This window comes from Oncorhynchus masou, chromosome 12, assembly GCF_036934945.1.
Source record: "Oncorhynchus masou masou isolate Uvic2021 chromosome 12, UVic_Omas_1.1, whole genome shotgun sequence".
NCBI lineage: Eukaryota > Metazoa > Chordata > Actinopteri > Salmoniformes > Salmonidae > Oncorhynchus > Oncorhynchus masou.
In genome coordinates, this window is record NC_088223.1 from 31,993,317 (window position 1) to 32,019,380 (window position 26,064).

At 42.3% G+C, this 26,064-nt stretch overlaps 2 protein-coding genes and 1 non-coding gene across 4 annotated transcripts; 1 reads left to right on the plus strand and 2 right to left on the minus strand.

Annotated features, from left to right (window-relative positions):
* The first annotated feature begins 336 nt into the window (after positions 1–336).
* On the plus strand, positions 337–9,004 carry LOC135549858 (uncharacterized). Its single transcript, XM_064980211.1, has 9 exons — positions 337–551; positions 3,396–3,598; positions 4,672–4,847; positions 5,986–6,075; positions 6,155–6,329; positions 6,517–6,768; positions 6,903–7,251; positions 8,032–8,180; positions 8,366–9,004. Exons 1-9 carry the CDS (start codon positions 524–526, stop codon positions 8,525–8,527), a joined length of 1,584 nt encoding a protein of 527 aa, XP_064836283.1. The 5' UTR covers positions 337–523; the 3' UTR covers positions 8,528–9,004.
* On the minus strand, positions 8,851–12,937 carry LOC135549857 (translocon-associated protein subunit beta). Of its 2 annotated transcripts, none has more exons than XM_064980210.1 (6): positions 12,859–12,937; positions 11,642–11,799; positions 11,392–11,490; positions 10,964–11,072; positions 10,267–10,344; positions 8,851–9,556 (listed from the first exon to the last, which is right to left on the minus strand). In XM_064980210.1, exons 2-6 carry the CDS (start codon positions 11,797–11,799, stop codon positions 9,446–9,448), a joined length of 555 nt encoding a protein of 184 aa, XP_064836282.1. In that variant the 5' UTR covers positions 12,859–12,937; the 3' UTR covers positions 8,851–9,445. The 2 variants fall into 2 exon arrangements, with proteins under 2 accessions (XP_064836282.1, XP_064836281.1); XM_064980209.1 differs by having other exon boundaries at positions 12,836–12,901.
* Positions 9,834–9,965, minus strand: LOC135551181 (small nucleolar RNA SNORA57). Its single transcript, XR_010457226.1, has one exon. It is a non-coding gene; the product is annotated as a small nucleolar RNA SNORA57 (small nucleolar RNA).
* Positions 12,938–26,064: the final 13,127 nt, after the last annotated feature.

Here is a 26,064-nt window from a genome sequence, read left to right on the forward strand (position 1 = left end):
GTTCTTGTATTTTCTTTATACAGTAACATACAGTAAGCAGACCTACATTGATGGAACAGAACAGTTGTGGACATAATATGAGCTCTTAGAAAAACAAACAGCTCTAAATGCTTCATAATTAGTAAGTGCCAAGTCACATGACAAGTTGAGACAATCACAGCTGTGACTCACTTGGATATTTTTAGGTGAAAGGAAGTGGAGAGAAAGAAGTGACAGAATGCAGTACTAATACATGACAATTGTAGATGCATGCACAACTTAGGACATCATTATGTAATTAAGACATTTGTAAAGATGACATTTTCCCTCCCCCACCCACAAAACTCTTCTTGTTTATCTCTCTATTATATCTCCTCCCTCTCTCCCACTTCCTCATTACTCTCTTGGTCTCTCTCGCTCTCTCTCCCTTTCTTTCTCTCTCATTGACACACGCAGACAAACTACAGTATATGTAGAGGAGGAAAGAGATGTTCAGACATCCGTTTTCACAGCTGTCTTGTGACAACCTATTTTAAACATCAACATGGACTTCAACTACCAGCGCTTAAAAGGTCAGGCTTAAACTTTTAACAATTTCATATTCAGTCAGAACTATGTAGGAACAATGTTTTCATTACTAACTCATTTAATATCATTGCTAATGTTTACCATTGCTTATAATTTTGTTGCCAAGAGTCTTTGTTAACAAACTATGTATAGTTTAAAAATAAGTTTTTGAAAGATCATGTCGATCTCACTGACTGCGAGTCCTGGCCATGGCTCTATTTATGAATTTGAGAGTGGTTACATTTCCCCAGCCCAATCACTCAGTTTTATACCAAACCAAGTAACAGATCTGCTGTTGGGCTGAAAGAGATAGACAGGTTTGTCTGCGCAGCCGAAGATTGTGTTAGCCCACTAAGCTGAAAACCTACAGGCATTAGCTGTGCGAGCTAAGGCAAGTCTAATAAAAAGGTTACTCATCACACAAGAGTAGTTACCTGACTAGCTTGATTACACTCCACCTGTTCTCCTCTGAGACACCAACAGATAATAGGCATCAACTAACCAAATCTTACTCACGGCACCAATGTGACGTGTGCTTGTTATACAACTGATTATTTGTGTTTATTCTACTAAGTGAATCCTTTGCACTAATGTGAAAATTGCGTTATCTACAATATTATCTACATCTGAAGTTGATGCTAATAGTGATCTGAATCGATTTATTGTCAGAGCAAGTATGCACTATACACCATTTTAACTTCCATTCATTGTTGTGTTTTTTATGTTGTGTTACTACAGTGTCTTCAGAAAGTATTCATACCCCTTGACTTATTTCACATTTAGTTGGGTCACAGCCTGGGTTCATCATTTATTCAATATATATTTTTGAAAACATGTTTTTAGAAAAGTTTGCATATTTATTGAAAATTAAATACATAATTTACATAAATATTCACACCACTGAGCCAATAAATGTTAGAATATCCTATGGCAGCGATTACAGTTGATCCGGGTAAGTCTCTAAGAGCTTTACACACCTGGATTGTACAACATTTACACATGATTCTTTTTTTAAATTCTTCAAGCTCTGTCAAAATGTTTGTTGATCATTGCGTGACAGACATTTTCAAAGACAATTTAAGTGAAATCTGTAACTAGGCCACTCAGGAACATTCAATGCTGTCTTGGTAAACACCTCCAGTCTATATTTGGCCTTGTGTTTTAGGTTATTTTCCTGCTATAAGGTGAATTTGTCTCCCAGTGTCTGTTGGAAACCAGACTGAACCTGGTTTTCCTCTAGGATTTTGCCTGTGCTTAGCTCTGTTTCATTTATTTTTATCCTAAAGAAAACTCACTAGTCCTTGCTGATGACAAGCATACCCATAACATGATGCATCCACTACCATTCTTGAAAATATGAAGAGTGGTACTCAGTGAATTGGATTTGCACCAAATAATGCTCTGTATTCAGGACATAAAGTTCCTTTCTTTGCACATTGTTTTGGCAATTTTACTTTAGTGTCTTATTGCAAACAGGATGCATGTTTTTGAATGTATTCTACATTTTCAATCTGTCGTTTAGGTTAGTATTGTGAAGTAACTACAATGTTGTTGATCCATCCTCCTATCACAGCCATTAAACTATGTAACTGTTTTAAAGTCACCATTGGCCTCATGGTGAAATCCTTGAGCAGTTTCCTTCCTCTCCAGCAACTGAGTTAGGAAGGACACCTGTATCGTTGTAGTGACTGGGTGTATTGATGCACCATCCAAAGTGTCATCAATAATTTTACCATAGTTAAAGGGATATTCAATGTCTACTTTTTAAGATTTTACCCATCTACTAATACTGTAGGTGTCCTTCTTTGCGAGGCATTGAAGAATCTCTCCATGGAAACCTCCCTGTGGTTGAATCTGTGTTTGAAATTCACTGCTTGACTGAGGGACCTCACATATAATTGTATGAGTTGGTTACAGAGATGAGGCAGTCATCCAAAAATTATGTACAAGATAAGGGACAGGCACTGTAAATTAGCGCAAGCTAACATGTTATGGTGTAAATTGCAATGTGTCAATGTTATTGCATCTGTCGCTACTCAAATAAATGAAACAATATTATTGCACACAGGGTGAGTCCATGCAACTTATTATGTGACTTGTTAAGCACATTTTTACTCCTGAACTTATTTCGGCTTGACATAACAAATGGATTGAATACTTATTGACTCAACAAATTTCAGCTTTTCATTTTCAATACATTTCTAAATAATTCTCAAAATGTTATTCTAATTTGACAGGCTAGTGACGCAAAATCTAAATGTAATCCATTTAAAATTCAGGCTTTAACACAATTTGGAAAAAATTCAAGGTCTGTGAATACTTTCTGAAAGCACTTTATATGCATGCTGCTTTTTGGCTAGGGTTCACTTTTTTAAAGAGATGTGAAACTCAATGTGACTTCTAGTTATATAAAGGTTAAATAAAAAATATATTGTGTTAGTGGCTGTCACTTGTGATGGTTAATGTTTAGCTATTTAAGATGTATTTTATGTTGGTTTGTAGATGTTGATAATATCAATGGGTTAAATAAAAGTTAAATATAAAAAAATAGAAATATATTTAATTTAACCTTTATTTAACCAGGCAAGTCAGTTAAGAACACATTCTTATTTTCAATGACGGCCTAGGAACAGTGGGTTAACTGCCTGTTCAGGGGCAGAACGACAGATTTGTACCTTGTCAGCTCGGGGGTTTGAACTCACAACCTTCTGGTTACTAGTCCAACGCTCTAACCACTAGGCTACCCTGCCACCCCAATGTATACAGTACATTGTGATAGTTCAGTGTCAAAAAGATGCTTCATGATGGTTACTGGTTAGCTTTATAGATTATTTTGTGTTGGTTTGCAGATGTTGAAAGCAGGCGAGAGGAGCATATCAGCTGCCCGCCTATCCAACCCCGAAAGCTTGTACCACACCAGCATTCTGCTCAAGACCCGCCCACCCGGCAGACTCCTCCAATCAAACCCAGGAGGAGCTTAAAGGTTCCCAAAACCCCCCGGGAGGAGGTGGCGGCTCTACCAGCCAAACAAACCATTGGCCAGGAGAATAAGGTTACAGAATTTAAATCTGAAATTAGATTTAACTTCAGATCCCAGATCAGCAAATTTGCATGCTTTTCAATAGTGTTTTCTATGCTTGGTAGACATGACACAGACAAGTATCTGTGCATTAATTGACGTGTATTGCTACTGTGTGTGAATGCTTGTTTCTAAAAATGCATATGTCTGTGTCTTTGTAGAGAATTTCCCGTAAGCCACCAGTCAGATTGTCAGGACTGAAACCATCAGCCACACTTTACACCCTAAACCACGCAGTACAGTTTGAGACACACAACTTCCTGTGGTTCGGTTTTTTAAAAAGCCATTTCATGAAACGTTAAAACAAAGAGAACTGAAAGTTACCTCTCTACCTTCAGTGTTGCGTGGGTCAGCCCAGTTCAGATTCTGTTTCTAGAGCCTTCTCGAAGATCCTACCGGTTTGATGTGCATACAAGGGAAAAGGATAGGTGAAATATTATGATGGGTTTATTTGACCTATGAAAGTTTATACCATACACTTTGACTTACACACTGTACCTACTGAAAAGGCCTGATACAACACAGTAATGTTGTATCAGATGCCGGTGACTGTAGTGTCTTTCTGTTTGTGACGGAGAGCACCAACTGGATGAGCTGCGTGTAAGGCCTAATGTCTAGGATGTGAGGCATGTAGGCCACTTCCATGTAGTTGACTGCATGCTGGAATTAAAAAGGCATGGATTAGCATATCAAGTGTATATCAAGTGTTTAAAATATAACTGTCTTCTCTTGCTGAGGTAACTTCTGTGGGAACGTATTCAAGCTTACGTGTGTGAACAACAGCCGTTTTCTCCCTCTCCCCTCTCTACCTCTCTCTCTTTCCTTTCAGATCTACACAAAGTGGTAGTTGGTAGGTGCTGTTTCTGGACCGGGCGTTGTTCTCTTTCGCTCTCCCTTTTCACCTTTTTTTGTTTTCTATTCAATATGGCCTTAAAATCTCCACAATAATGAAAAGATACCAGACAGCTCAACAGAGAAACTATTGAATATGCCTATAAATCTCAATACCCTCCATGTCTATCTCCCTCTATCCCTCCCTTTCTCAGACAGTAGTGAAGAGGGTGTCTCCTGCTCTGACTCTGGGTGGCCCCGGGCCCCTGAAGCCCTTGTCTCCGTCCCTTCGGGCCCACACCATGCTGTGGTTCGAGAGGACACAGCTCCTCCGCCTGCGTCAGCCTGGCCACCCCCTACCCCGCTGGCTACATGGCTTCGCCACACGCAGGTTAGACTGTCTGTCTGTCTGTCAGACTGCTAGCACACACAGAAACATATACTGGTATACACATTATCTGCAATAGAAATAAAGAAACATTGTGCATCCAGGGAAACAAGTGCATATGCAAGAAGACCACAGACACATGCACTCAAACACACATAAAATGCATACACGCACACACAAGACCACAGATGACACAACACACATATAGGGATACACATACTCATCTTGACCATTCCCACTTTGAAAGCCTCAGATGGTTCAAAGTGGAGGAGAGTTTCACTCAGACTACTTTCACTTGGTCAGGGATAACCACAACTATTCCACTAGAAGAAGTGAAACTGACATTGTTAAGGATGGTATGGGGAGGGAAACTTTTTTGAACTCAGCTGCCATTCTTCGGAATAGTCTTCCAAAGAACTTGAAATTCATAACCTCCATGGTCGGTTTCAAGTTCTTACTGAGAAAATGGCTGAATAGTAGCATGTCACGAAAGTGAGGAGTAGGTCTACGTGGGTGAGAAGATAATGCCCGGGATAGCATATGGACTGACTTTTGGTGCCTAGTGTGTTGTATATTGTGTAAAAGTGATTGTCTTGTATATATCAGGGATTGATTGTTGTACTGTATATATTAGAGGTAAATGAGAGTGTTGTTTATGGCAATGGGACTGTACTATTGACTCATTTTATAACACAAACAGAAATTGTTCTGTCATTGTTTTTAGCCACTGAAGCTGGAGCCCTCTCTTGTGTATGTTTATAAAATTGTCTAATAAATGCAATCAATGAAACAGGTCATATTCAAACACATTCACACATACATACATAAGGGGGTGGGGGTTGCTGAGGAAAACATAGCAGAAGGCTATATCGGTCTGCTAATACAGGACTATTAAAAAACACAACTTTTGTGATAAAAATAATATTTTTTATTTCTTTAAATTATTTTTTTAATTCAGGGGGTGCTACAGCACCCTCAGCACCCCTAAATCCCGCAGCTATGGGTACATACAGTATGCACACGAAATAGAAAATAGTTCAGAAAGACACGAGTCAAAGCAAAGACACAATTGTACACACATAGGTGCTCTGTTTGTTCTCATTTTTCTGTCTGTCTGTCTGTCTGTTGACTGATTGGATAGGGAGGCAGAGGAGCTTCTGAAGGACAAGCAGCAGGGCTGTTTTCTGATCAGGCTCAGCGAGTCAAAGATTGGTTTTGTACTCTCGTACAGGTAAAGTCATGACAGACCACACATACACCATACACATACCTAAAGACATCTTTAGATAGACACATAATTTTTCCCCCAGAGGAAAGGATAGATGCCGCCATTTCATCATAGAGGAAGAAGAGGGTGGCAGAGGGGCATGTTACCTCATCGCTGGGGAGGAGAGTCGCCATAGAAGCCTGCAGGAGCTGGTCAGCCACTACACCCAGAATCCCGTGGGGCCCTTCAACGAGATTCTCAACACGCCCTGTGACGAGGTGCCGAGTACATATTCCACACCCCATGCCTCCTTCATGAACGAAAGGAAAATAATCATTGGCACGACCTAATTAGCCTCTAAACATCTAACAAACACATTTTGTGGCAAACTATCCTTTTTTTGTAAACTAAAATGCAACAGTTTGTTTCTCAATGTTTCTGTATCACTTTTACTCTCTCTCACAGTCCAATGAAAGTTTTGAGAGTACAGTTAAACTGGGGTTGCAGGATGAAGTTGGAGAGACAATGAAAGGGACTGAAAAGGAAGCCACTGTACGGTCATCAACTGCACCCTCGGCTCCTGACACTGCCCGAGTTCAAGAGATATTGGCTAGCTCAGCCCCTACAGATGACGGGGTGCCAGAGTATGCTGTGGTCAGGAAGGTGCTCAAGAAGTCCTGTTCTCTACCAGAAAGCCAGTTTAGGGAACTGATGGAGGTAAGGAACTATCCTCACTTTAACATTTGTAAGTTAAACAAACCCACTTAAAAAGTCAATGTTATTAATGGATTTACAGAACTACCTTACCAATGTTTTTTCCAGGTGACAAATCTGATCGCCCCCCCCCAGATGTGACAAAAACTGGTGTTAGCTGTGTAGGAGCATGTGGGAGAGGTGATGACGACACCGAAGCACTGTACGCTCAGGTCAACAAGCCACCAAGCATGCTTTCCCAGGCAGACATAACTCCCAAAGTCAATGTGGGCAACCCACCAGGCCAGAGGGCGGAGGCAGCGTCCTCCATCCTGCTCACGAGCAGTGGCTCCGAAGAGGACCCGAGTTACTGGAAGCTGGAGCCCCTGCACACCTACGAGGAAACCCCTCATCTGGCCCAACACGAAGAAGAAGAGGCAAAGGAACACATTGACTTCTACGCCATGGGGCGCTGGCGGGATGCCGAGAGGAGCGCAGGCGGGCAAGGTGAAAGACAAGACCAGCCACTTATCTTTCAGGGGTTGTATTGTTATTGGTCTGAGCAAGGCACGGCATGCCTGATTCGACCTGAAATTACCCATTACATAGTTTTAGCTGCTCCTTAATTTTATGTTATATTCACACAGCCCCATTTTTATCCATGTCTAGAATGAACAATGTACATATACAGTGTCTTCGGAAAGTATTCAAACCGCTCGACTTTTTCCACTTTGTCACATTACCACCTTATTCTAAAATGTATTAAATAAATACAAAATCATCAGCAATCTACACACAAAACCCCATAATGACAAAGTGAAAACAGGGTTTTTGAAAATGTTCCAAATGTTTTGAAAATAGAGAAACAGTATTGCTGTTGAGACTCGAAATTGAGCTCAGCTGCATCCTGTTTCCATTGATGAAACTTGATTCACTTTTATTAATGCACACCTGTTAATTGAAATTTGCTTCGTTACTTTTTTTGGTTGCGTTCACTATACTACAATGTAGAAAATAGTACAAATAAAGAACCCCTTGAATGACGAGGTGTTAACTTTTGACTGGTAGTGTATTTCAGTTTATATTTAATAAATTGGCAAAAAATTCTAAAACCCTGTTTTTGTTGTAATTATGGGGTGTTGTGTGTAGATTGACAGGGGGGGGGGGATACATTCTAGAATAAGGATGTAACTGAACAAAATGTGGAAAAAGTAATGGGGGCTGAATATTTTCCTAGGGCACTGTATGACTGTATACATGTATTACAATATCCACTCTCATTTGCAGACCCCCAGCATCACATCTATTCAGAGGTGAACCTAAGGAGAGAGGCCCCCAGTCATGTTCCCTTTCCAGCCAGGACAGCCCCCAACCGGCCTTTACGACCGCCTCGCAGGGCCGTTAACTGCCCCCCTCGATCAGACGGAAGTGTGCAGGTACTGGAAAACATATAGTTGTGCATATTATCTATTTTGTCAATATAGTATAGCTGATTGTAAATGTTTAAAGCTTTTTCATTGAGAAAAAAATACATTGGTAGATTAAGTTACTCTAAATTACTTTGATTATTTCATATAAAAATACTTAAGTTACACCCATCTTTTTTCTCTCATTTTTCTAGCGATGTGGAGATGCCATCTTTTCTTCCCCATCCCAACATGGGGTCTTTCTGCCACCTCGTTCAGAACGACCTTTGACTGATGACTCAGGCACCAGCATCTACGAACAGATCCCAGCGAGGCCAACCAGCTCAAAGCCTTCACTGCCTCCACCCAACCCCTGACCACTCTTTACTAAGACCCTGTCATACAACCCCACTTGTAAACCTTAATGACGACCCGATATCAAACTATAAACCCTAAGCACACTTCACCCAAGACCCTCTCTGCAATTATCATTTAACAAAATAATGACAACCCCACCATATTTTAAGCCTTACTGTACACAACAGATTATGGTATATTTTCTATTTAACTCGAGGTTTGATCATCCTGAAGTCTCTGTGTACCAAAAATGCATCTACAGAAGTTGTGCCCCAATCTACCCTTGAAGAGTACACTTGCACACTACCCCACAAAAAGATTGACAGAATGGTAAACAAGAATCTCACTTTATAAAACCCGGCGTGTTTGTTTATTTCCCAAACATGAAGTTCCAAGTCACCTGAGAAATTACTTTCTGTAGAAATTACTTTCTGTAGAAATTACTTTGAGGGTTTCAAATTTATTACAAAATAAAATGCAGCCATTCTTGCATTGTAGCTGTAGTGGGACTTTGTGTACCATATGGAATGCATGTGCGTGTATGGAATAGAAAAACCAGCAATGAAACCGCTAGCCCATCATCGACCGCTATAGTCGACAAAGCTCAATCTCCCAATCACAAGGAAGCACATCTTCCCCGATCACTCATTACATGTTCTCGTTTACCCCCAATATGGGTAATTATGCTATTTTAATAAAATACAGTCACTCGCCTCCCAATCTACTAATACCCTTTTCACACCACTGAGCAGAACTGAAATGAACAGCATTAGTGTGGTTACACATCCAGCATGGTTGCTATAACTATGCTGGAAAGGACAAAGTGACAAAAAAATATCTGAGCCTGCACATTTATGTCAACACAATAGTGTGAAAAGGTACAAGTTATTAAACCTCAACCCCATCCCTAGCTAGTTCCACAGTGGAGAGTAGAGTGTTCAGTTCTTCTTGGCCTTGGGCGAGTCGTATTTCCTCTTGCTGGAGAACCACAAGAGCAGGGGGATGCCAATGGAGGGGAGGGTCATTACACCGAACGCGGCCCAGTCCAGCTGGAGAGAGAGAGAGGGGGGTGAGGGAAGGAGATGTGATGTCACAGCCAATTCAAGGCTTGGGTCGAATTCAGCAAGATACTATTTTGAAAACGGGGAAGTACTTATTGTCCATTAAAAATAGGGGGGATCTTGCAAAACCCTACTGAAGTGGGGTTCCATTTTATAGAAACAGGGCATGGAGAATAAAACAAAATTAAACATGGCTGTTTGTAGTCTAGTTTGTTTGGGGTGGCTGGTAACTGGTTGGTAAACAGAGGCCTTGTCATTTATTTTCAAGTTTTCCAGCAATTGAGGATAGGACCAGGAGACGATAACACACTTGTACCGAAGACATAGTACTGGCTTTGTTCTACCTCGATACATTACACAAATACTGACAAACTATATGTATGCCAAGAAATGGAGAGTCTAGTTCTTTCTGACGAACATACTAAAGCCATGTATTTTTGCAAGGATAATTTAGTCTAGGCCTCTGTCCAACAAAAGGCTGGTTTCCTGGACTCTGATTGAAACATTCCTTGAGTAAAAATCACTTCAAATAAAGGTTTGCCATTGAGCATGCATTTAAGACTAGGATTAAGAGTAATCTGGGTCCAGGAAGTCAGCCCCAAGGGCATCAAGTTACCTCCAAATATGTGGTATATCACCAAACACTCAAGTAAGAGGTCTATAACAAGCATAATGCTTTGAAAGGACAAATTACTTACATAGTGGGGAGAAAAACGCCTGTCAAACTCCCTCTGAGCTAAAATCCCACCCTGTCCAGGGGCACTGGTGTAGCCAACCTGTAGGAAGAGAGAAGGGGGTTTAATTTCCTCAAAAGGTCACAAACATCACTACTCTGCATCAGTCTCTAGTTGAATTGACGAGAGTTTCCAATGATTTGAAATCCATAACAGGATGTGTGCAAGTGCACAACGCATAAAAACAATTGCCAGGAAATATCAACACCAGCCTAATAGGCTATTAAGCTACATTCTGCACGTTAATGTAGCAGAGAAAAACTTCCAAACTGGAGAGAGCAATAGAGAACAGAGCAAGTCTGTATCAGACTGGTGTTCAAATACCATTTTAAATACTTCAGCTCTGCTTAATGGAACTACCTATTGCAATGGAACCAATACAAAAGAACAAAAAGTTCTATCCCTGACCATATGCCAGTGCTTATGCAAATGCTCAAAGTATCTGAAAGATTTCAAATATAATTTCAACCCAGGTTAGGGCCCGTATTTATAAAGCATCTCAGTATAGGAGTGTTGATCTAGGATCAAGTCCATGCTGTCCATGCAATCTTATTCATTATGATGTAAAAGGGAAAACATTATCCTAGATCAGTATTCCTACTCCTAAAATGCTTTATGAATACAGGCCCTGGTTTGCATAGATGATTCTGCTCTCCCTTACCACAACTTGTCCTCCCTCCTGAGCCAGGTAGCTAACGGAGGCAGAGGTGAAGTTGAAGTATCCGGCCTTCAGGGGGCGCAGTACCACAGTATGAGAGACGTTGCTGGCACTGGGGACAGTTAAGATAAACAACTAGAGCAGGGTTGTCACTCATTCCATGCAAGGCCTCGTGTCTACAGGTTTTTTTTTCTTCAATTAAGCCCTAGACAACCAGGTGTCGAGAGTGGAGTTCCTTACTAATTAATTAATCAATTAAGTATAAGGAAGGAGCGAAAATCTGCAGACACTAGCCCTCCGTGGAATTAGTTTGACAACTGAACTTGAAACTGCAATACAACTTCAGAGTATGCGGTGGGCTTCGTTGTAAAAGATTGGTGCTTAGGAGCCGTTGAGCTGAGACATTTTAGGATTGTGCCTTTAAAGGATACGGGGCGATCCTGTCCCATTTCACGTTCAGCATCCCAGAGACGATGCCGAAATCCTCAGGGGGGAAGGAGTCGTCAGACAGCTCAACCTCTAGGGCAGCGCTGTGGAACAAGTATTCAGAATGAGTTAAGGCAGATTGTGAAACCTCACACTCTGGGATAAGGGTAAAGAATTGGGAAACAAACTAATTTTCAGCACACAGAGACTGACATTCAATGGCTTGTCTTAACACTCAATGTCATTTTTCAATACCTGGTTCCAACGTTGTAGATGTTGTACTGCAGTGTGAGATCACGGCCCTCAACGGCATAACGGTTCAACAGGGACTTGGAAGCTAACAGACGAGCCCCCTCCTCTCCTGTTCCCAAACCCAGCAGACCCAGTAGAGCAAACACGTAAAGGGCCCTCATCTGCAATAGAGTAGGAAAAGTGGTCAATACAAACTCAAGTGAAATTACAGTGAAAAAGTGCGTGTGTACTTCAGTCCCGTCAAAGAATAATTGATCCCTGACAAAAATACAAGAGTGGCATATTTTTTTTTATTACCTTTATTTAACTAGGCAAGTCAGTTAAGAACAAATTCTTATTTTCAATGACGGCCTATGAACAGTGGGTTTACTTCCTTGTTCAGGGCCAGAACGAACAGATTTTTACCTTTTCAGCTCGAGGGATTCGATCCGGTTACAAGTCCAACGCTCAAACCACTAGGCTACCAGCCGCCTCACATCTGGCTATATGCCTAACGTTATATTTCTAAATATTGTAAAAAACTCATTCACTTTGTATGATAAGATAAAGCGAAGTGCCAACTAGCAATGCTAAGTGAGGATAAAAGGACCAATATTTGATCCATTCGTGTCAAAACTAAGATTTCAACATAGTATTGGATAATTAAATACACCCATCTAACGTTAGCTAATGACGTTATAGATTATCGGCCAATCTACCACAATTTGATCGTGGTACAATTTGATTCTGACTTTTTTTTTTTAACAGCCAAAGCATACGTGTACATGGTGTCAACTTTGAACTTGGCGCTATGAGATGTGCTAGCTTGCTACGGTGGCTAACGTTCTTGCTAGTTAGATTATCTACAACCAGATGTTAAAACGAAAGATGACCTTAGTTAGCTAACTAGCTGCAATTTTCTTGAATGGATTACAAAAACCACATAGTCAACAAAGCGTTAACCACAATCTGACAAAATTAACATTACGAGATACCGGTTAGCAGCTAGATAGCAAAAAAAATATCTGCAGGTTTACGCTTACGTGTACTTGGCTAACTAACGTTAACTGGGTCGACGACTTGCAGTCAAGAACATAGCCAACTTGCAAATAGTATATTTACAAATAATACGTGAATCTTTGACAATGTATTAAAAATCATGAATTCCTTTGTCCGTTTTATATTATAACAGGGTAAAACACATAAAACGATACAAACCATAACAGATAACGCAGTCTCACCTTCCTTTCGTTTCCTGTCAAATCAGCAAAGAATATCAACACGCATGCTCAATATATTTCAGTCTCGTTTGGAGTGACGTAGCCAGTGACGTCATTCCGGTTTACGTGCTGCTGTGCGGTTTGTTGCCAATGTTACATTGTTTCCCTCGTTCAACTTTTTTCATGAAACTTTTTCACCCCGGACGCTTTATCTGGACATGGTTCTACAGGACCTCCACCAGCCGAAGCTAAGTAGTAGGGCAGGGCTTTCTATAGAGCTTCATTTTTATGGAATGGTCTGCCTGTCCATGTGAGAGACCTTTAAGTCTTTATTGAAGACTCATCTCTTCAATAGGTCCTATGATTGAGTGTAGTCTAGCCCAGGGTTGTGAACGGAAGGCACTGGAGCTACGAACCGCCCTTGCTGTCTCTGCCTGGCCCGGTTCCCCTTTCTCCGCTGGGATTCTCTGCCTCTAACCCTATTACGGGGGCTCAATCACTGGCTTACTAGTGTTCTTCCATGCCGTCCCAAAGAGCAGTGTTGCCAACTCCTCAGTAAGGAAAGTAGCCATTGGCTGCCCTAAAAGGCGCAATCGCCTAATTTGCATAATTAGCCATGTGAACGTAATTGTGATGGACGCTGTAGGTGACGTCCTGGGAGAGACAAAAAAAAGTGAGTAAAAAACCCTAAATATGTTTAGAACTACAAATGAGGAAGCTGCAGAGAGTGGCACACACAGTGAATAAGAACCAGATATTTGAGGACATACTCCTCCTCCTTCAGCACTTTATGGACCCCATTCTTAATCCCCGTCATAACAGAGGCATTGTCAGTCCCTATCCCCAGGAGTTTCTCTTTAAGTCAACACTTCTCGAGGAAAGCCACAACAGCACGGGGCTATAGATTTGGCATCTCCTCCCTCCAACTCAACAAGCCCCAGAATGTTAATACAATTGTCTACTTGGTGTCACTAAAGTACCTTATCACAACCCCCAGGTACTTAGAAACACTTACATCCGTGGACTCATCGAGGAGGAGGAGGCTGAAACGCTGGTCAGCCACATCAGCAACCAACTTTTTCAGAAAGTATGGTGCTAGAACACCATTAATCATATCTGTGCACTTTGTCCTGTGCATTTTGAAGCAGCAGTGGAGTCTGAGAAAGCAGCTCTACACGCTTCTCCGATGTGATCACATGCCAGTGTAACAGTATAGACTTTACGTCTGTCTCCTCGCCCTGATCTCTGCACACATCAACAGTCTCCCTCAAGCATCGTTACCCATCGCTCCACAAAAGCCGCGGCGCTATTAGCGCACACCACCGCTAACTAGCCATTTCACATCGGTTACACCAGCATGGAACAGTGTTCAGTGATCGCTAATGCCATGGTGGCCTCAGCCCTTTTTTTTTTTTTTTTTTAACCAGAAATGGCAGCTTGTTTTGGGTGGAACTGTTATAAGGCTTTGCCTTTTGAGTATGTTTTAGAGTTATCATGTGTTTTTTTTACATCACTAAGTTTGGCTTAGAAATCGTCCTGACAGTACAGGCAGTATGCCCGTGTATCATTTCCAATAAACGGCTTCAACTAGCCTTTGAATTCAGGGTTTGATTCCTACTCCTTTCTGTATTTTTGAGTGTACAGTTTAGACTGAGACATGATGAGCTAGCCAGCTTTTAACCAGGGCAAGTTGACCAGAAACATGACCAAATACAAACAGTGTAGCTATTCCCTCCGCAAGGCAATCAAACAAGCTAAGCGTTAGTATAGAGACAAAGTAGTGTCGCAATTCAACGGCTCAGACACGAGGTATGTGGCAGGGTCTACAGTCAATCACGGATTACAAAAAGAAAACAGGCCCCGTCGCGGACCAGGTTGTCTTGCTCCCAGACAGACTAAATAACCTTTTTGCTCGCTTTGAGGACAATACAGTGCCACTGACAAAGCCCGCTACCAAAACCTGCGGACTCTCCTTCACTGCAGCCGAAGTGAGTAAAACAGTTAAACGTGTTAACCCTCGCAAGGCTGCAGGCCCAGACGGCATCCCCAGCGCATCCTCAGAGCATGCACAGACCAGCTGGCTGGTGTGTTTACGGACATATTCAATCAATCCTTATCCCAGTCTGCTGTTCCCACGTGCTTTAAGAGGGCCACCATTGTTCCTGTTCCCAAGAAAGCTAAGGTAACTGAGCTAAACAACTACCTCCCCGTAGCACTCACTTCATTCATCAAGAAGTGCTTTGAGAGACTAGTCAAGGACCATATCACCTCCACCCTACCTGACACCCTAGACCCACTCCAATTTGCTTACCGCCCCAATAGGTCCACAGACGATGCAATCGCAACCACACTGCACACTGCCCTAACCCATCTGGACAAGAGGAATACCTATGTGAGAATGCTGTTCATCGACTACAGCTCAGTATTTAACACCATAGTACCCTCCAAGCTCGTCATCAAACTCAAGACCCTGGGTCTCGACCCCGCCCTGTGCAACTGGGTACTGGACTTCCTGACGGGCTGCCCCCTGGTAGTGAGGGTAGGTAACAACATCTCCACCCCGCTGGTCCTCAACACTGGGGCCCCACAAGGGTGCGTTCTGAGCCCTCTCCTGTACTCCCTGTTCACCCACGACTGTGTGGCCATGCATGCCTCCAACTCAATCATCAAGTTTGCAGACGACACTACAGTGGTAGGCTTGATTACCAAAACGACGAGACGGCCTACAGGGAGGAGGTGAGGGCCCTCGGAGTGTGGTGTCAGGAAAATAACCTCACACTCAGCATCAACAAAACAAAGGAGATGATTGTAAAATTCAGGAAACAGCAGAGGGAGCACCCCACTATCCACATCGATGGGACTGTAGTGGAGAAGTAGTAAGTTTTAAGTTCCTCGGTGTACACATCACGGACAAACTGAATTGGTCCACCCACACAGACAGCGTTGTGAAGAAAGCGCAGCAGCGCCTCTTCAACCTCAGGAGGCTGAAGAAATTCGGCTTGTCACCAAAAGCACTCACAAACTTCTACAGATGCACAATCGAGAGCATCCTGTCGGGCTGTATCACCACCTGGTATGTCAACTGCTCCGCCCACAACTGTAAGGCTCTCCAGAGGGTAGTGAGGTCTGCACAACGCATCACCGGGGGCAAACTACCTGCCCTCCAGGACACCTACACCACCCGATGTCACAGGAAGGCCATAAAGATCATCAAGGACAACAACCACCCGAGCCACTGCCTGTTCACCCCGCTATCATCCAGAAGACGAGGTCAGTACAGGTGCCTTAAAGCATCAAGGCCATCAGACTGTTACACAGCCACCACCAACATTGAGTGGCTGCTGCCAAAATACTGACTCAACTCCAGCCACTTTAATAATGGAAATTGATGTAAAAATGTATCACTAGCCACTTTAAACAATGCCACTTAATATAGTGTTTACATACCCTACATTACTCATCTCATATGTATATACTGTACTCTATACCATCTACTGCATCTTGCCTATGCTGTTCTGTACCATCACTCATTCATATATCTTTATGTACATATTCTTTCTGCTTTGAGGTATGAACTGCCCAGGGAGCTTTGGTTTCTGATGAAGCATGTAAGATATGTAATAGATGCTGGAGGTTATCTGAGGATAGTTAATCAGGTCCAGATGTACCAATTTAGTTAAGCATGTTTCGAGAGATGACGAAAGAATTGTATAAAATAGTTTAATATCTGTGTTTATGAAAGATAGCGGGCGATAGTTAGAGCACTGGGTGGCGTCCTTAACTTTTTTATTTAGTGCTGTATTTACATCCCTTCCAAATGAAGTCGTCGCTACCTGATCTGAAAAAAGTTTTTGTTGAGAACGTGTTGTTGCAGAAAATCTGCAACATATTTTACATTTAAAATAGATCAAGCAATGGCAAAAACAAATCTTACATCACATTTTTTTTGCACATCTTCATACACTAATTGTTTCATAATTCCCCCACAGACATTACATATGCATAGAAAGACACATTGTTTTATTTTATTAATGATTAATAAGAGTGATGTGATGGGGTAGATCCTCATGAAGGACCTCTGGGCACAGAAGGTGATCTGGAGCGTAGTTGTCACGCCCTGGTCATAGAGAGGCTTTTATTGTCTATTTTGGTTAGGGCAGGGTGTGACTAGTGTGGGCATTCTAGTTTCTTTATTTCTATGTTTTCTATTTTTTTGTTTTTGGCCAAGTGTGGTTCTCAATCAGAGGCAGCTGTCTACCGTTGTCTCTGATTGGGAATCATACTTAGGCCGCCTTTTTCCCCACCTGTGTTTTGTGGGTAGTTGTTTTCTGTATAGTTGATTTGTCTTACAGAACTGTTTGGTTTTTCTCTTTGTTATTATGTTCGAGTGTTTTGAGTAATAAAAAATCATGAACACTTACCACGCTGCACTTTGGTCCGATCCTCATTCTGACAAGAGACGTGACAGTAGTGGCCCTCTTGATTAGTGAGTGGTGTGATGGGTCAAATCTGCAATGAAGAGAGGACATTCCTGAATAAACTGTGTGGAATCAGCTGGCTAAAAGTATTTCCATGGTACTAGTTGAAGTTTGTGTCAGTTATACCTTAGATATGTCTACAGAAAAGAGCAACTTGCTCAGTACATACTTCTCATCCTTCTCCACCATTTTAGGACTTTCCAGAGGGCCCGCAACACATCAACCTCCTGAGTTTTCTGGCTTTTATGACACTTACTGTAAGCATAAAAATATGATAAAATACATTTATGATTGGCATAATGTGGATATGCAAGACAGAACAGTAACGTACAGAAAAATATCTTGAACAGAATCTATAAAAAATATCTCATTGCCTCCCCCATTTCTCTAAAACAGGCTATATGCTAAATGTGCACCACCAACTCAGAACAGTAGGCTGAGTTATAAGGGGGAAAGGGATCCAATTATTAGGGTGAGGCACATGGGTTACTAACAGCTTACTACACAACATACACTTAGTATTACTTTCTTAGCTACAGTCTACATCTCTCTCTAGCATATCACATATTTTATGCAGCATTATACAATACATTTTTGGACTCACATGGTTGTGCTGTGCTTACTTGAATAGGAATGTGGCGCGCCGATCCTTCTTGTGGCCAAATTCTGTCATCAAACTTTGTCATCAAAGTCTGTTATTCTCTGGATTTATTGTGCTTTCAAGACAACTTGGAACTCAGATAAAAATACGGTTGAATCATGACGTCAGTGATCTTCAGGTCGGAGCTCTAGAAAGAGGCCAGAGTTCCCGACTCGGAACTCCGATTTGGATGACAGTTCAAAACTTATTTTCCCATTTGGAGGTTGTTTTTTTCCTGAAGTCTGAGATTTCCCAGTTCCGAGTTTCCAGTTGTTTTGAACTCTGCGGATGTCATGCTTGATTGACAGCATGGCCAATGTATTCAACCTTTTCTGCCCTGTTGCATGTGAATATTTATCCTTTGAAGCTTGGAAAAGACCCTTAAACACAGATTTGGACCACACACACTCTCCACCGAATAGCTGGCAGTGGAAGTAAAATAGTGATTACTTTGCAACGCCTGCGGTTAGCCACTGATTCCTTACAAACCACTCATTCGTGAATTTGCGAATTACAACTTGTGTAATGTTTATGCCCAATGGCCGATGAGCACCGATTATCTATAATTTCTCTTCAAATCAAGTCAAATCCAGTTGTATTTGTCACATACACATGGTTAGCAGATGTTATTGCAAGTGTAGCGAAATGCTTGTGCTTCTAGTTCCGACAGTGCAGCAATATCTAACAATTAATATCTACCAATTCCACAACAAATATCTAATACACACAAATCTAAGTAAAGGAATGGAATAAGAATATATAAATATAAATATATGGATGAGCAATGTCAGAGTGGCATGGCTAAGATGCAATAGATAGTATAGAATACAGAAAACATATGAGATGAGTAATGCCAGATATGTAAAATTAAAGTGGCATTATTAAAGTGACTAGTGTTCCATTTATTAAAGTGGCCAATGATTTCAAGTCTGTAGGTATGCAGCAGCCTCTCTGTGCTAGTGATGGCTGTTTAACAGTCTGATGGTCTTGAGATAGAAGCTGTTTTTCAGTCTCTCGGTCCCAGCTTTGATGCACCTGTACTGACCTCACCTTCTGGATGTTTACGGGGTGAGCAGGCAGTGGCTCGTGTGGTTGTTGTCCTTGAGGATATTTTTGGCCTTCCTGTGACATCGGGTGTTGTCATGGAGGGCAGGTAGTTTGCCCCTAGTGATGTGTTGTGCAGAACGCACCACCCTCTTGAGAGCCCTGTAGTTGTGGGCGCTGCAGTTGCCGTACGAGGCGGTGATACAGCCTGACAGGATGCTCTCAATTGTGCATTTGTAAATGTTTGTGAGTGTTTTAGGTGATAAGCCACATTTCTTCAGCCTCCTGAGGTTGAAAAGGCTACTTGAATGAGTAGGTGTATCCAAACTTTTGACTGCTACTGTACATTCCAGCACCATTCCTGCTGAGTCACTGATTGATCACAAGGCAGGTACTCTGTCCAATCTACAGTACAGCCTCCTCCACAGAGTTCAGACCACATTCACTCATCCCCTCTGTCTCAGGCTTTGCACTTATGGTGGTAGCTCTCTCAGCAGAAGTACTATTTTAGATGGGTGTTTTATAATTATAATTTGTGTATGTTTTTCTATACAATTGTTCTCAGTGATTTGATCTTCAGAAACATGGCTAGTTGAATACACTGACTGTAAGTCTCTCTGGATAAGAGCGTCTGGCCTGCCCAATCACCAACATTTTAATGTAAGACGAGAACATCAAACTAAAAGAAACTCTCAGAAATATACGTTTTTCTTTTAGGTTTATTTAACAAAGGGGATTGTAGTTTCTGTTTTCACTGGTATGACTACTGCAGTCTTTTAATGGATTCTCAACAATCTAAAGAGCAGTGTGGAAGTACGGTGTGGATGTCTGAGCTTTGAGAACCTCTTATTGGTCGCTCTAATGAAACTCAGATTAAGTAGCAGCAACAAGGAGATCACCTTCAGAGTTTTTGTAATGGAGTGCAAATAGCTATATTAAGAACCTGCCTGTAAAACTTCTTATAAAGTGGCCAAGCAAGAATGTTTCCAAAATGTGCCAAAATATTTCTAAAGAAGATTCAAAAGATGTAGGTGCATCATTGATTGTACTGAGATTTTCATTGACTGACCTACTAATCTGAACTCTATAACATTTTTGTCCCTTCCATGGGGAACTGGAAACTGGAAATTAAATAGACTAATGTTGCATTGTAACTATGTCTACTATTCTCTTGCTCCTGGTCTTAATGAACTAATGTTTTTAATAATTAGCTCTGAGAATCTCTTCTCATTATACAAAAAAAGTGGTATAGTATGGCTATGTTAGTTATCCTTATTTATCAAGTAAGCCCTCAAGTAACATTTCCACTTTGTAGCTTTCCCTGATACAAGTGACAAGTGAACTGTTTCACCATTGACAGATATGCTTACTGGAGGACAGATGTATGAGAGGTTAATGGGATTTATTAGTGATTAGAGTTATCATGGTGGATGAAATTGTTTAATCAATGTTTGCACAACATGTTGTGCAAATGTTTGCATGATCAAAAGGTCAACATGTTAAGGTAGAATGAAGACAGAAGAAATTATGGGAGTTGGAGGAGGTACAAGGCAACTCGTCAGTCATGCAAAAAAGACCAGCTCTAACAATGACTGAGGGTAACACCAGGAGGTCTTAGCCACATGTCAATACCCATATTTTTGAGTCGTTCTCCATTAAAATGTCACGAGTGAAATGTCACCGTCCCTTTATTGTTTTGTTGCCGTCTCTGGACGTGCCTGTCTTTATTGCACCCCCTCGGTTGATGAGCCACTATTGATCTGCAAAGGGTTAGAGTTGTCCATGTCACTCTTGTCTGTCACTGTATTCTCAATGTGACCAGAGGTGCCGTACAGAAACGCGGGGTTGCTAAGATTACACCCTTATATACATGTGATCTAAATGACTTAATGAGGGGACAACAGTCTTGGATATTAGATGGCTATAACTTAGCAGTAGGTTTCAAATGTGTAAATATAACCGGCCGCAGCGTAGTAGCTCGGCATATAGTGCTGCCTCCCTTAACTTGCGTCTGACTGGGCTTGAACCAGTCAATACATGTGAATGCCCACTTGACAACATGTGAACCGATTGAGCTGTACAAAGAGATCCAATTGGATTGCTCCATTGGCATTTAAAGCTAGCTGTGGAGTGAGTTTACAGTTAGATCTTAGCTCAGTTACATAAAGCTGTGTCTCGTGCTATTACAATATATTCAATGTGCTATTACAATGGAATTCGATTGTAGAGTTTAATATTTTTGTGCCACATAGTGGACTTGAACTTGAACCTGTCTTCCCCTAAAGTTATCTCAGTGATGGTCTGTGCTTGAAGTTACTGTGAATGAAAGGTGCCATGCCCATTGTCGTACCCCCTCACTTGAATCCACCTGTAGGATACACATGTACAAGATATAGGCTAGCTTATATAAGACATTGAATTTGAATGTATTGGTTGCAAATCTTTGCACTGTAGCTCTCTGACAATTCATCTGATGTGTTAGCTTGTATTTAAATGGATGCTTTTGTTATGTACTTGAGTGAAGACCCAAAAGCGGTTTTAACAGAAAACAGAGTTCTTTAATGAAAAACAGGAATGGCATAAATCCTCTTCCAACGTAGTCAATGGAACAAAAGAACGTTGGTATAATGCAGGATGCACCTGCCAGGCAGACTCCGACAGGATAGGACAAGGTGGAAGCAAACGCGACGACAGCTTGCTTCTGGCATCAAAAAACACAAACAAGAATCAGACACTGAAAGTAGCAGGAACAGAGAGAGAAATAGAGACCTAATCAGAGGGGGAAGAGAGAACAGGTGTGAAAGAGTGAATGAGCTAGTTAGAGGAGATGTAGAACAGCTGAAGAATGAGAGACAGAGAAGGTAACCTAAAAAGACCAGCAGAGAGAGACAGAGTGAAGAGAAAGGACAGGAACAGACATAACAAGACATGACAGCTTTTCATCATTGTATGAGTTATATTGTATTTAGTTTGTTTTATGAATAAACAAATGCAGTGACATTTTTCAACCTCTTTAAAACTTTGTTGAAAACTTTTCATTTTTTCACTCCTCTCTGAGCAGCCTCTTCTCGCCCTCTACTCTGCTCTATTCCTCCTTCTCCTATTTCCTCTTCCTTCTCACCCTTCGCTCTTCTGTCCCTCAAGGCTCCTTCTCTCTTCTCTCTCTCCTACACTCCCTCTGTCCCTCACTGCTTTCTCTTTCCCCTCTTTTCCAATCTCTTGCCTCTCTCCCCTCCTCTCTCACTATTCTCTCTTCTCTCATTCAACCTCCTTTACCCTGTCATCTCTCTTCTCTCATTCAACCTCCTTTACCCTGTCGTCTCTCTCTTCTCTCATTCAAGCTCCTTTATCCTGTCATCTCTTTGCTTCCCCTTTTACAGTTGTGTGCCTCTCTCCCCTCCTGGGCTTTTATGGTGGCCTGGGCTCCCTTCTTCTCTCTTCCTTCCTTCCCTCAATGCTCCTTCTTTCTCACCTGCACTCCCTTTTTCCTTCCCCCTTTCTATTTCTTTTTGCCTGTGTAGAATGGAGTCAACAGCTTGTGAAAGTGATAGTGTGAAATGCGCGTGGGGGCCTGCCGCCTGAATGCAAACACGGATTAGAGAGCTGTGATCTTTAAATCAAATCAAATTTTATTGGTTGCATACATCTATTTAGCAGATGTTATTGTGGGGGTGGCGGAAAGGTTGTATTCCTAGCTCCAACAGTGCAGTAATATCTAACAATTCACAACAATAAACACAAATCTAAAATTAAATGTCACGACTTCTGCCGAAGTCGTTGCCTCTCCTTATTTGGGCGGTGCTCGGCGGTCGACGTCACCGGTCTTCTAGCCATCATTGATCCATTTTTCATTTTCCATTGGTTTTGTCTTGTCTTCCCACACACCTGTTTTCAATCCCATTCATTACCTGTTGTGTGTTTAACCCTGTGTTTCCCCTCATTTCTTTGTCAGAGATTGTTTATTGTCAGTGTTGTGTTTATTGTATCGGTGCGCGACGGGTCCTCATACCCATGTTTGTTTATATTCTATTCTTATTAGTGTTATGGAGCATGTTACGTGGACATTCATTAAAAGACTCCATTTTACACTCCGTTTGACTCTCCTGCGCCTGACTTCCCTGCCACCTATACACACGACTCTGACATTAAAAGAATGGAATTAAAAAATATATAAATATTAGGATGAGCAATGTTGGAGTGGCATTGACTAGAATACAGTATATATGTATGAAATGAGTAAAACAGTATGTAAACATTATTAAAGTGACCAGTGCTCCATTATTAAAGTGATCATTGATACCATGTCTATGTACATAGGGCAGCAGCATCTAAGGTGCAGGGTTGAGTAACCTGCTGGTAGCCGGCTAGTGACAGTGACTAAGTTCCGGGCAGGGTACCCAGCTAGAAATGGCTATTTAACAGTCTGATGGCCTTGAGATAGAAGCTGTTTTTCAGTCTCTCTGTCCCAGCTTTGATACACCTGCAATGACCTCACCTTCTCTTCGATTATAATTACAGCCGTATATATTCCCCCCCAAGCAGACACATCGATGGCTCTGAACAAACTTTATTTGACTCTTTGCAAACCTGGAATCCATACATCCTGAGGCTGCATTCATTGTAGCTGGGGATTTTAACAAGGCTAATCTGAAAACAAGACTCCCTAAATTGTATCAGCATATTGATTGCGCAACCAGGGCTGGCAAAACCTTGGATCATTGCTATTCTAACTTCCGCGACGCATATAAGGCCCTGCCCCGCCCTCCTTTCGGAAAAGCTGACCACGACTCCATTTTGTTGATCCCTGCCTACAGACAAAAACTAAAACAAGAAGCTCCCACGCTGAGGTCTGTCCAAAGCTGGTCCGACCAATCTGATTCCACACTCCAAGACTGCTTCCATCACGTGGACTGGGATATGTTTCATATTGCGTCAGACAACAACATTGACGAATACGCTGATTCGGTGTGCGAGTTCATTAGAACGTGCGTTGAAGATGTCGTTCCCATAGCAACGATTAAAACATTCCCAAACCAGAAACCGTGGATTGATGGCAGCATTCATGTGAAACTGAAAGCGCGAACCACTGCTTTTAATCAGGGCAAGGTGACCAGAAACATGACCGAATACAAACAGTGCAGCTATTCCCTCCGCAAGGCAATCAAACAAGCTAAGCGTCAGTATAGAGACAAAGTAGAATCTCAATTCAACGGCTCAGACACAAGAGGTATGTGGCAGGGTCTACAGTCAATCATGGATTACAAAAAGAAAACCAGCCCCGCGGACCAGGATGTCTTGCTCCCAGGCAGACTAAATAACTTTTTTGCTCGCTTTGAGGACAATACAGTGCCACTGACATGGCCTGCAACAAAAACATGCGGACTCTCCTTCACTGCAGCTGAGGTGAGTAAAGCAGTTAAACGTGTTAACCCTCACAAGGCTGCAGGCCCAGAGGGCATCCCCAGCCGTGCCCTCAGAGCATGCGCAGACCAGCTGGCTGGTGTTTTTACGGATATATTCAATCAATCCCTATACCAGTCTGCTGTTCCCACATGCTTCAAGAAGGCCACCATTGTTCCTGTTCCCAAGAAAGCTAAGGTAACTGAGCTAAACGACTACCGCCCCGTAGCACTCACTTCCGTCATCATGAAGTGCTTTGAGAGACTAGTCAAGGACCATATCACCTCCACCCTACCTGACACCCTAGACCCACTCCAATTTGCTTACCGCCCAAATAGGTCCACAGACGATGCAATCTCAACCACACTGCACACTGCCTTTACCCATCTGGACAAGAGGAATACCTATGTGAGAATGCTGTTCATCGACTACAGCTCGGCATTTAACACCATAGTACCCTCCAAGCTCGTCATCAAGCTCGAGACCCTGGGTCTCGACCCCGCCCTGTGCAACTGGGTACTGGACTTCCTGACGGGCCGCCCCCAGGTGGTGAGGGTAGGCAACAACATCTCCACCCCGCTGGTCCTCAACACTGGGGCCCCACAAGGGTGCGTTCTGAGCCCTCTCCTGTACTCCCTGTTCACCCACGACTGTGTGGCCATGCATGCCTCCAACTCAATCATCAAGTTTGCAGACGACACTACAGTGGTAGGCTTGATTACCAAAATGACGAGACGGCCTACAGGGAGGAGGTGAGGGCCCCCGGAGTGTGGTGTCAGGAAAATAACCTCACACTCAACATCAACAAAACTAAGGAGATGATTGTGGACTTCAGGAAACAGCAGAGGGAACACCCCCCTATCCACATCGATGGAACAGTAGTGGAGAGGGTAGTAAGTTTTAAGTTCCTCTGCATACACATTACAGACAAACTGAATTGGTCCACCCACACAGACAGCATCGTGAAGAAGGCGCAGCAGCGCCTCTTCAACCTCAGGAGGCTGAAGAAATTCGGCTTGTCACCAAAAGCACTCACAAACTTCTACAGATGCACAATCGAGAGCATCCTGGCGGGCTGTATCACCGCCTGGTACGGCAACTGCTCCGCCCACAACCGTAAGGCTCTCCAGAGGGTAGTGAGGTTTGCACAACGCATCACCGGGGGCAAACTACCTGCCCTCCAGGATACCTACACCACCCGATGTTACTGGAAGGCCATAAAGATCATCAAGGACAACAACCACCCGAGCCACTGCCTGTTCACCCCGCTATCATCCAGAAGGCGAGGTCAGTACAGGTGCATCAAAGCTGGGACCGAGAGACTGACAAACAGCTTCTATCTCAAGGCCATCAGACTGTTAAACAGCCACCACTAACATTGAGTGGCTGCTGCCAACACACTGACTCAACTCCAGCCACTTTAATAATGGGAATTGATGGGAAATGATGTAAAATATATCACTAGCCACTTTAAACAATGCTACCTAATATAATGTTTACATACCCTACATTATTCATCTCATATGTATATGTATATACTGTACTCTATATCATCTACGTAATACATGTATCACTAGCCACTTTAACTATGCCACTTTGTTTACATACTCATCTCATATGTATATACTGTACTCGATACCATCTACTGTATCTTGCCTATGCTGC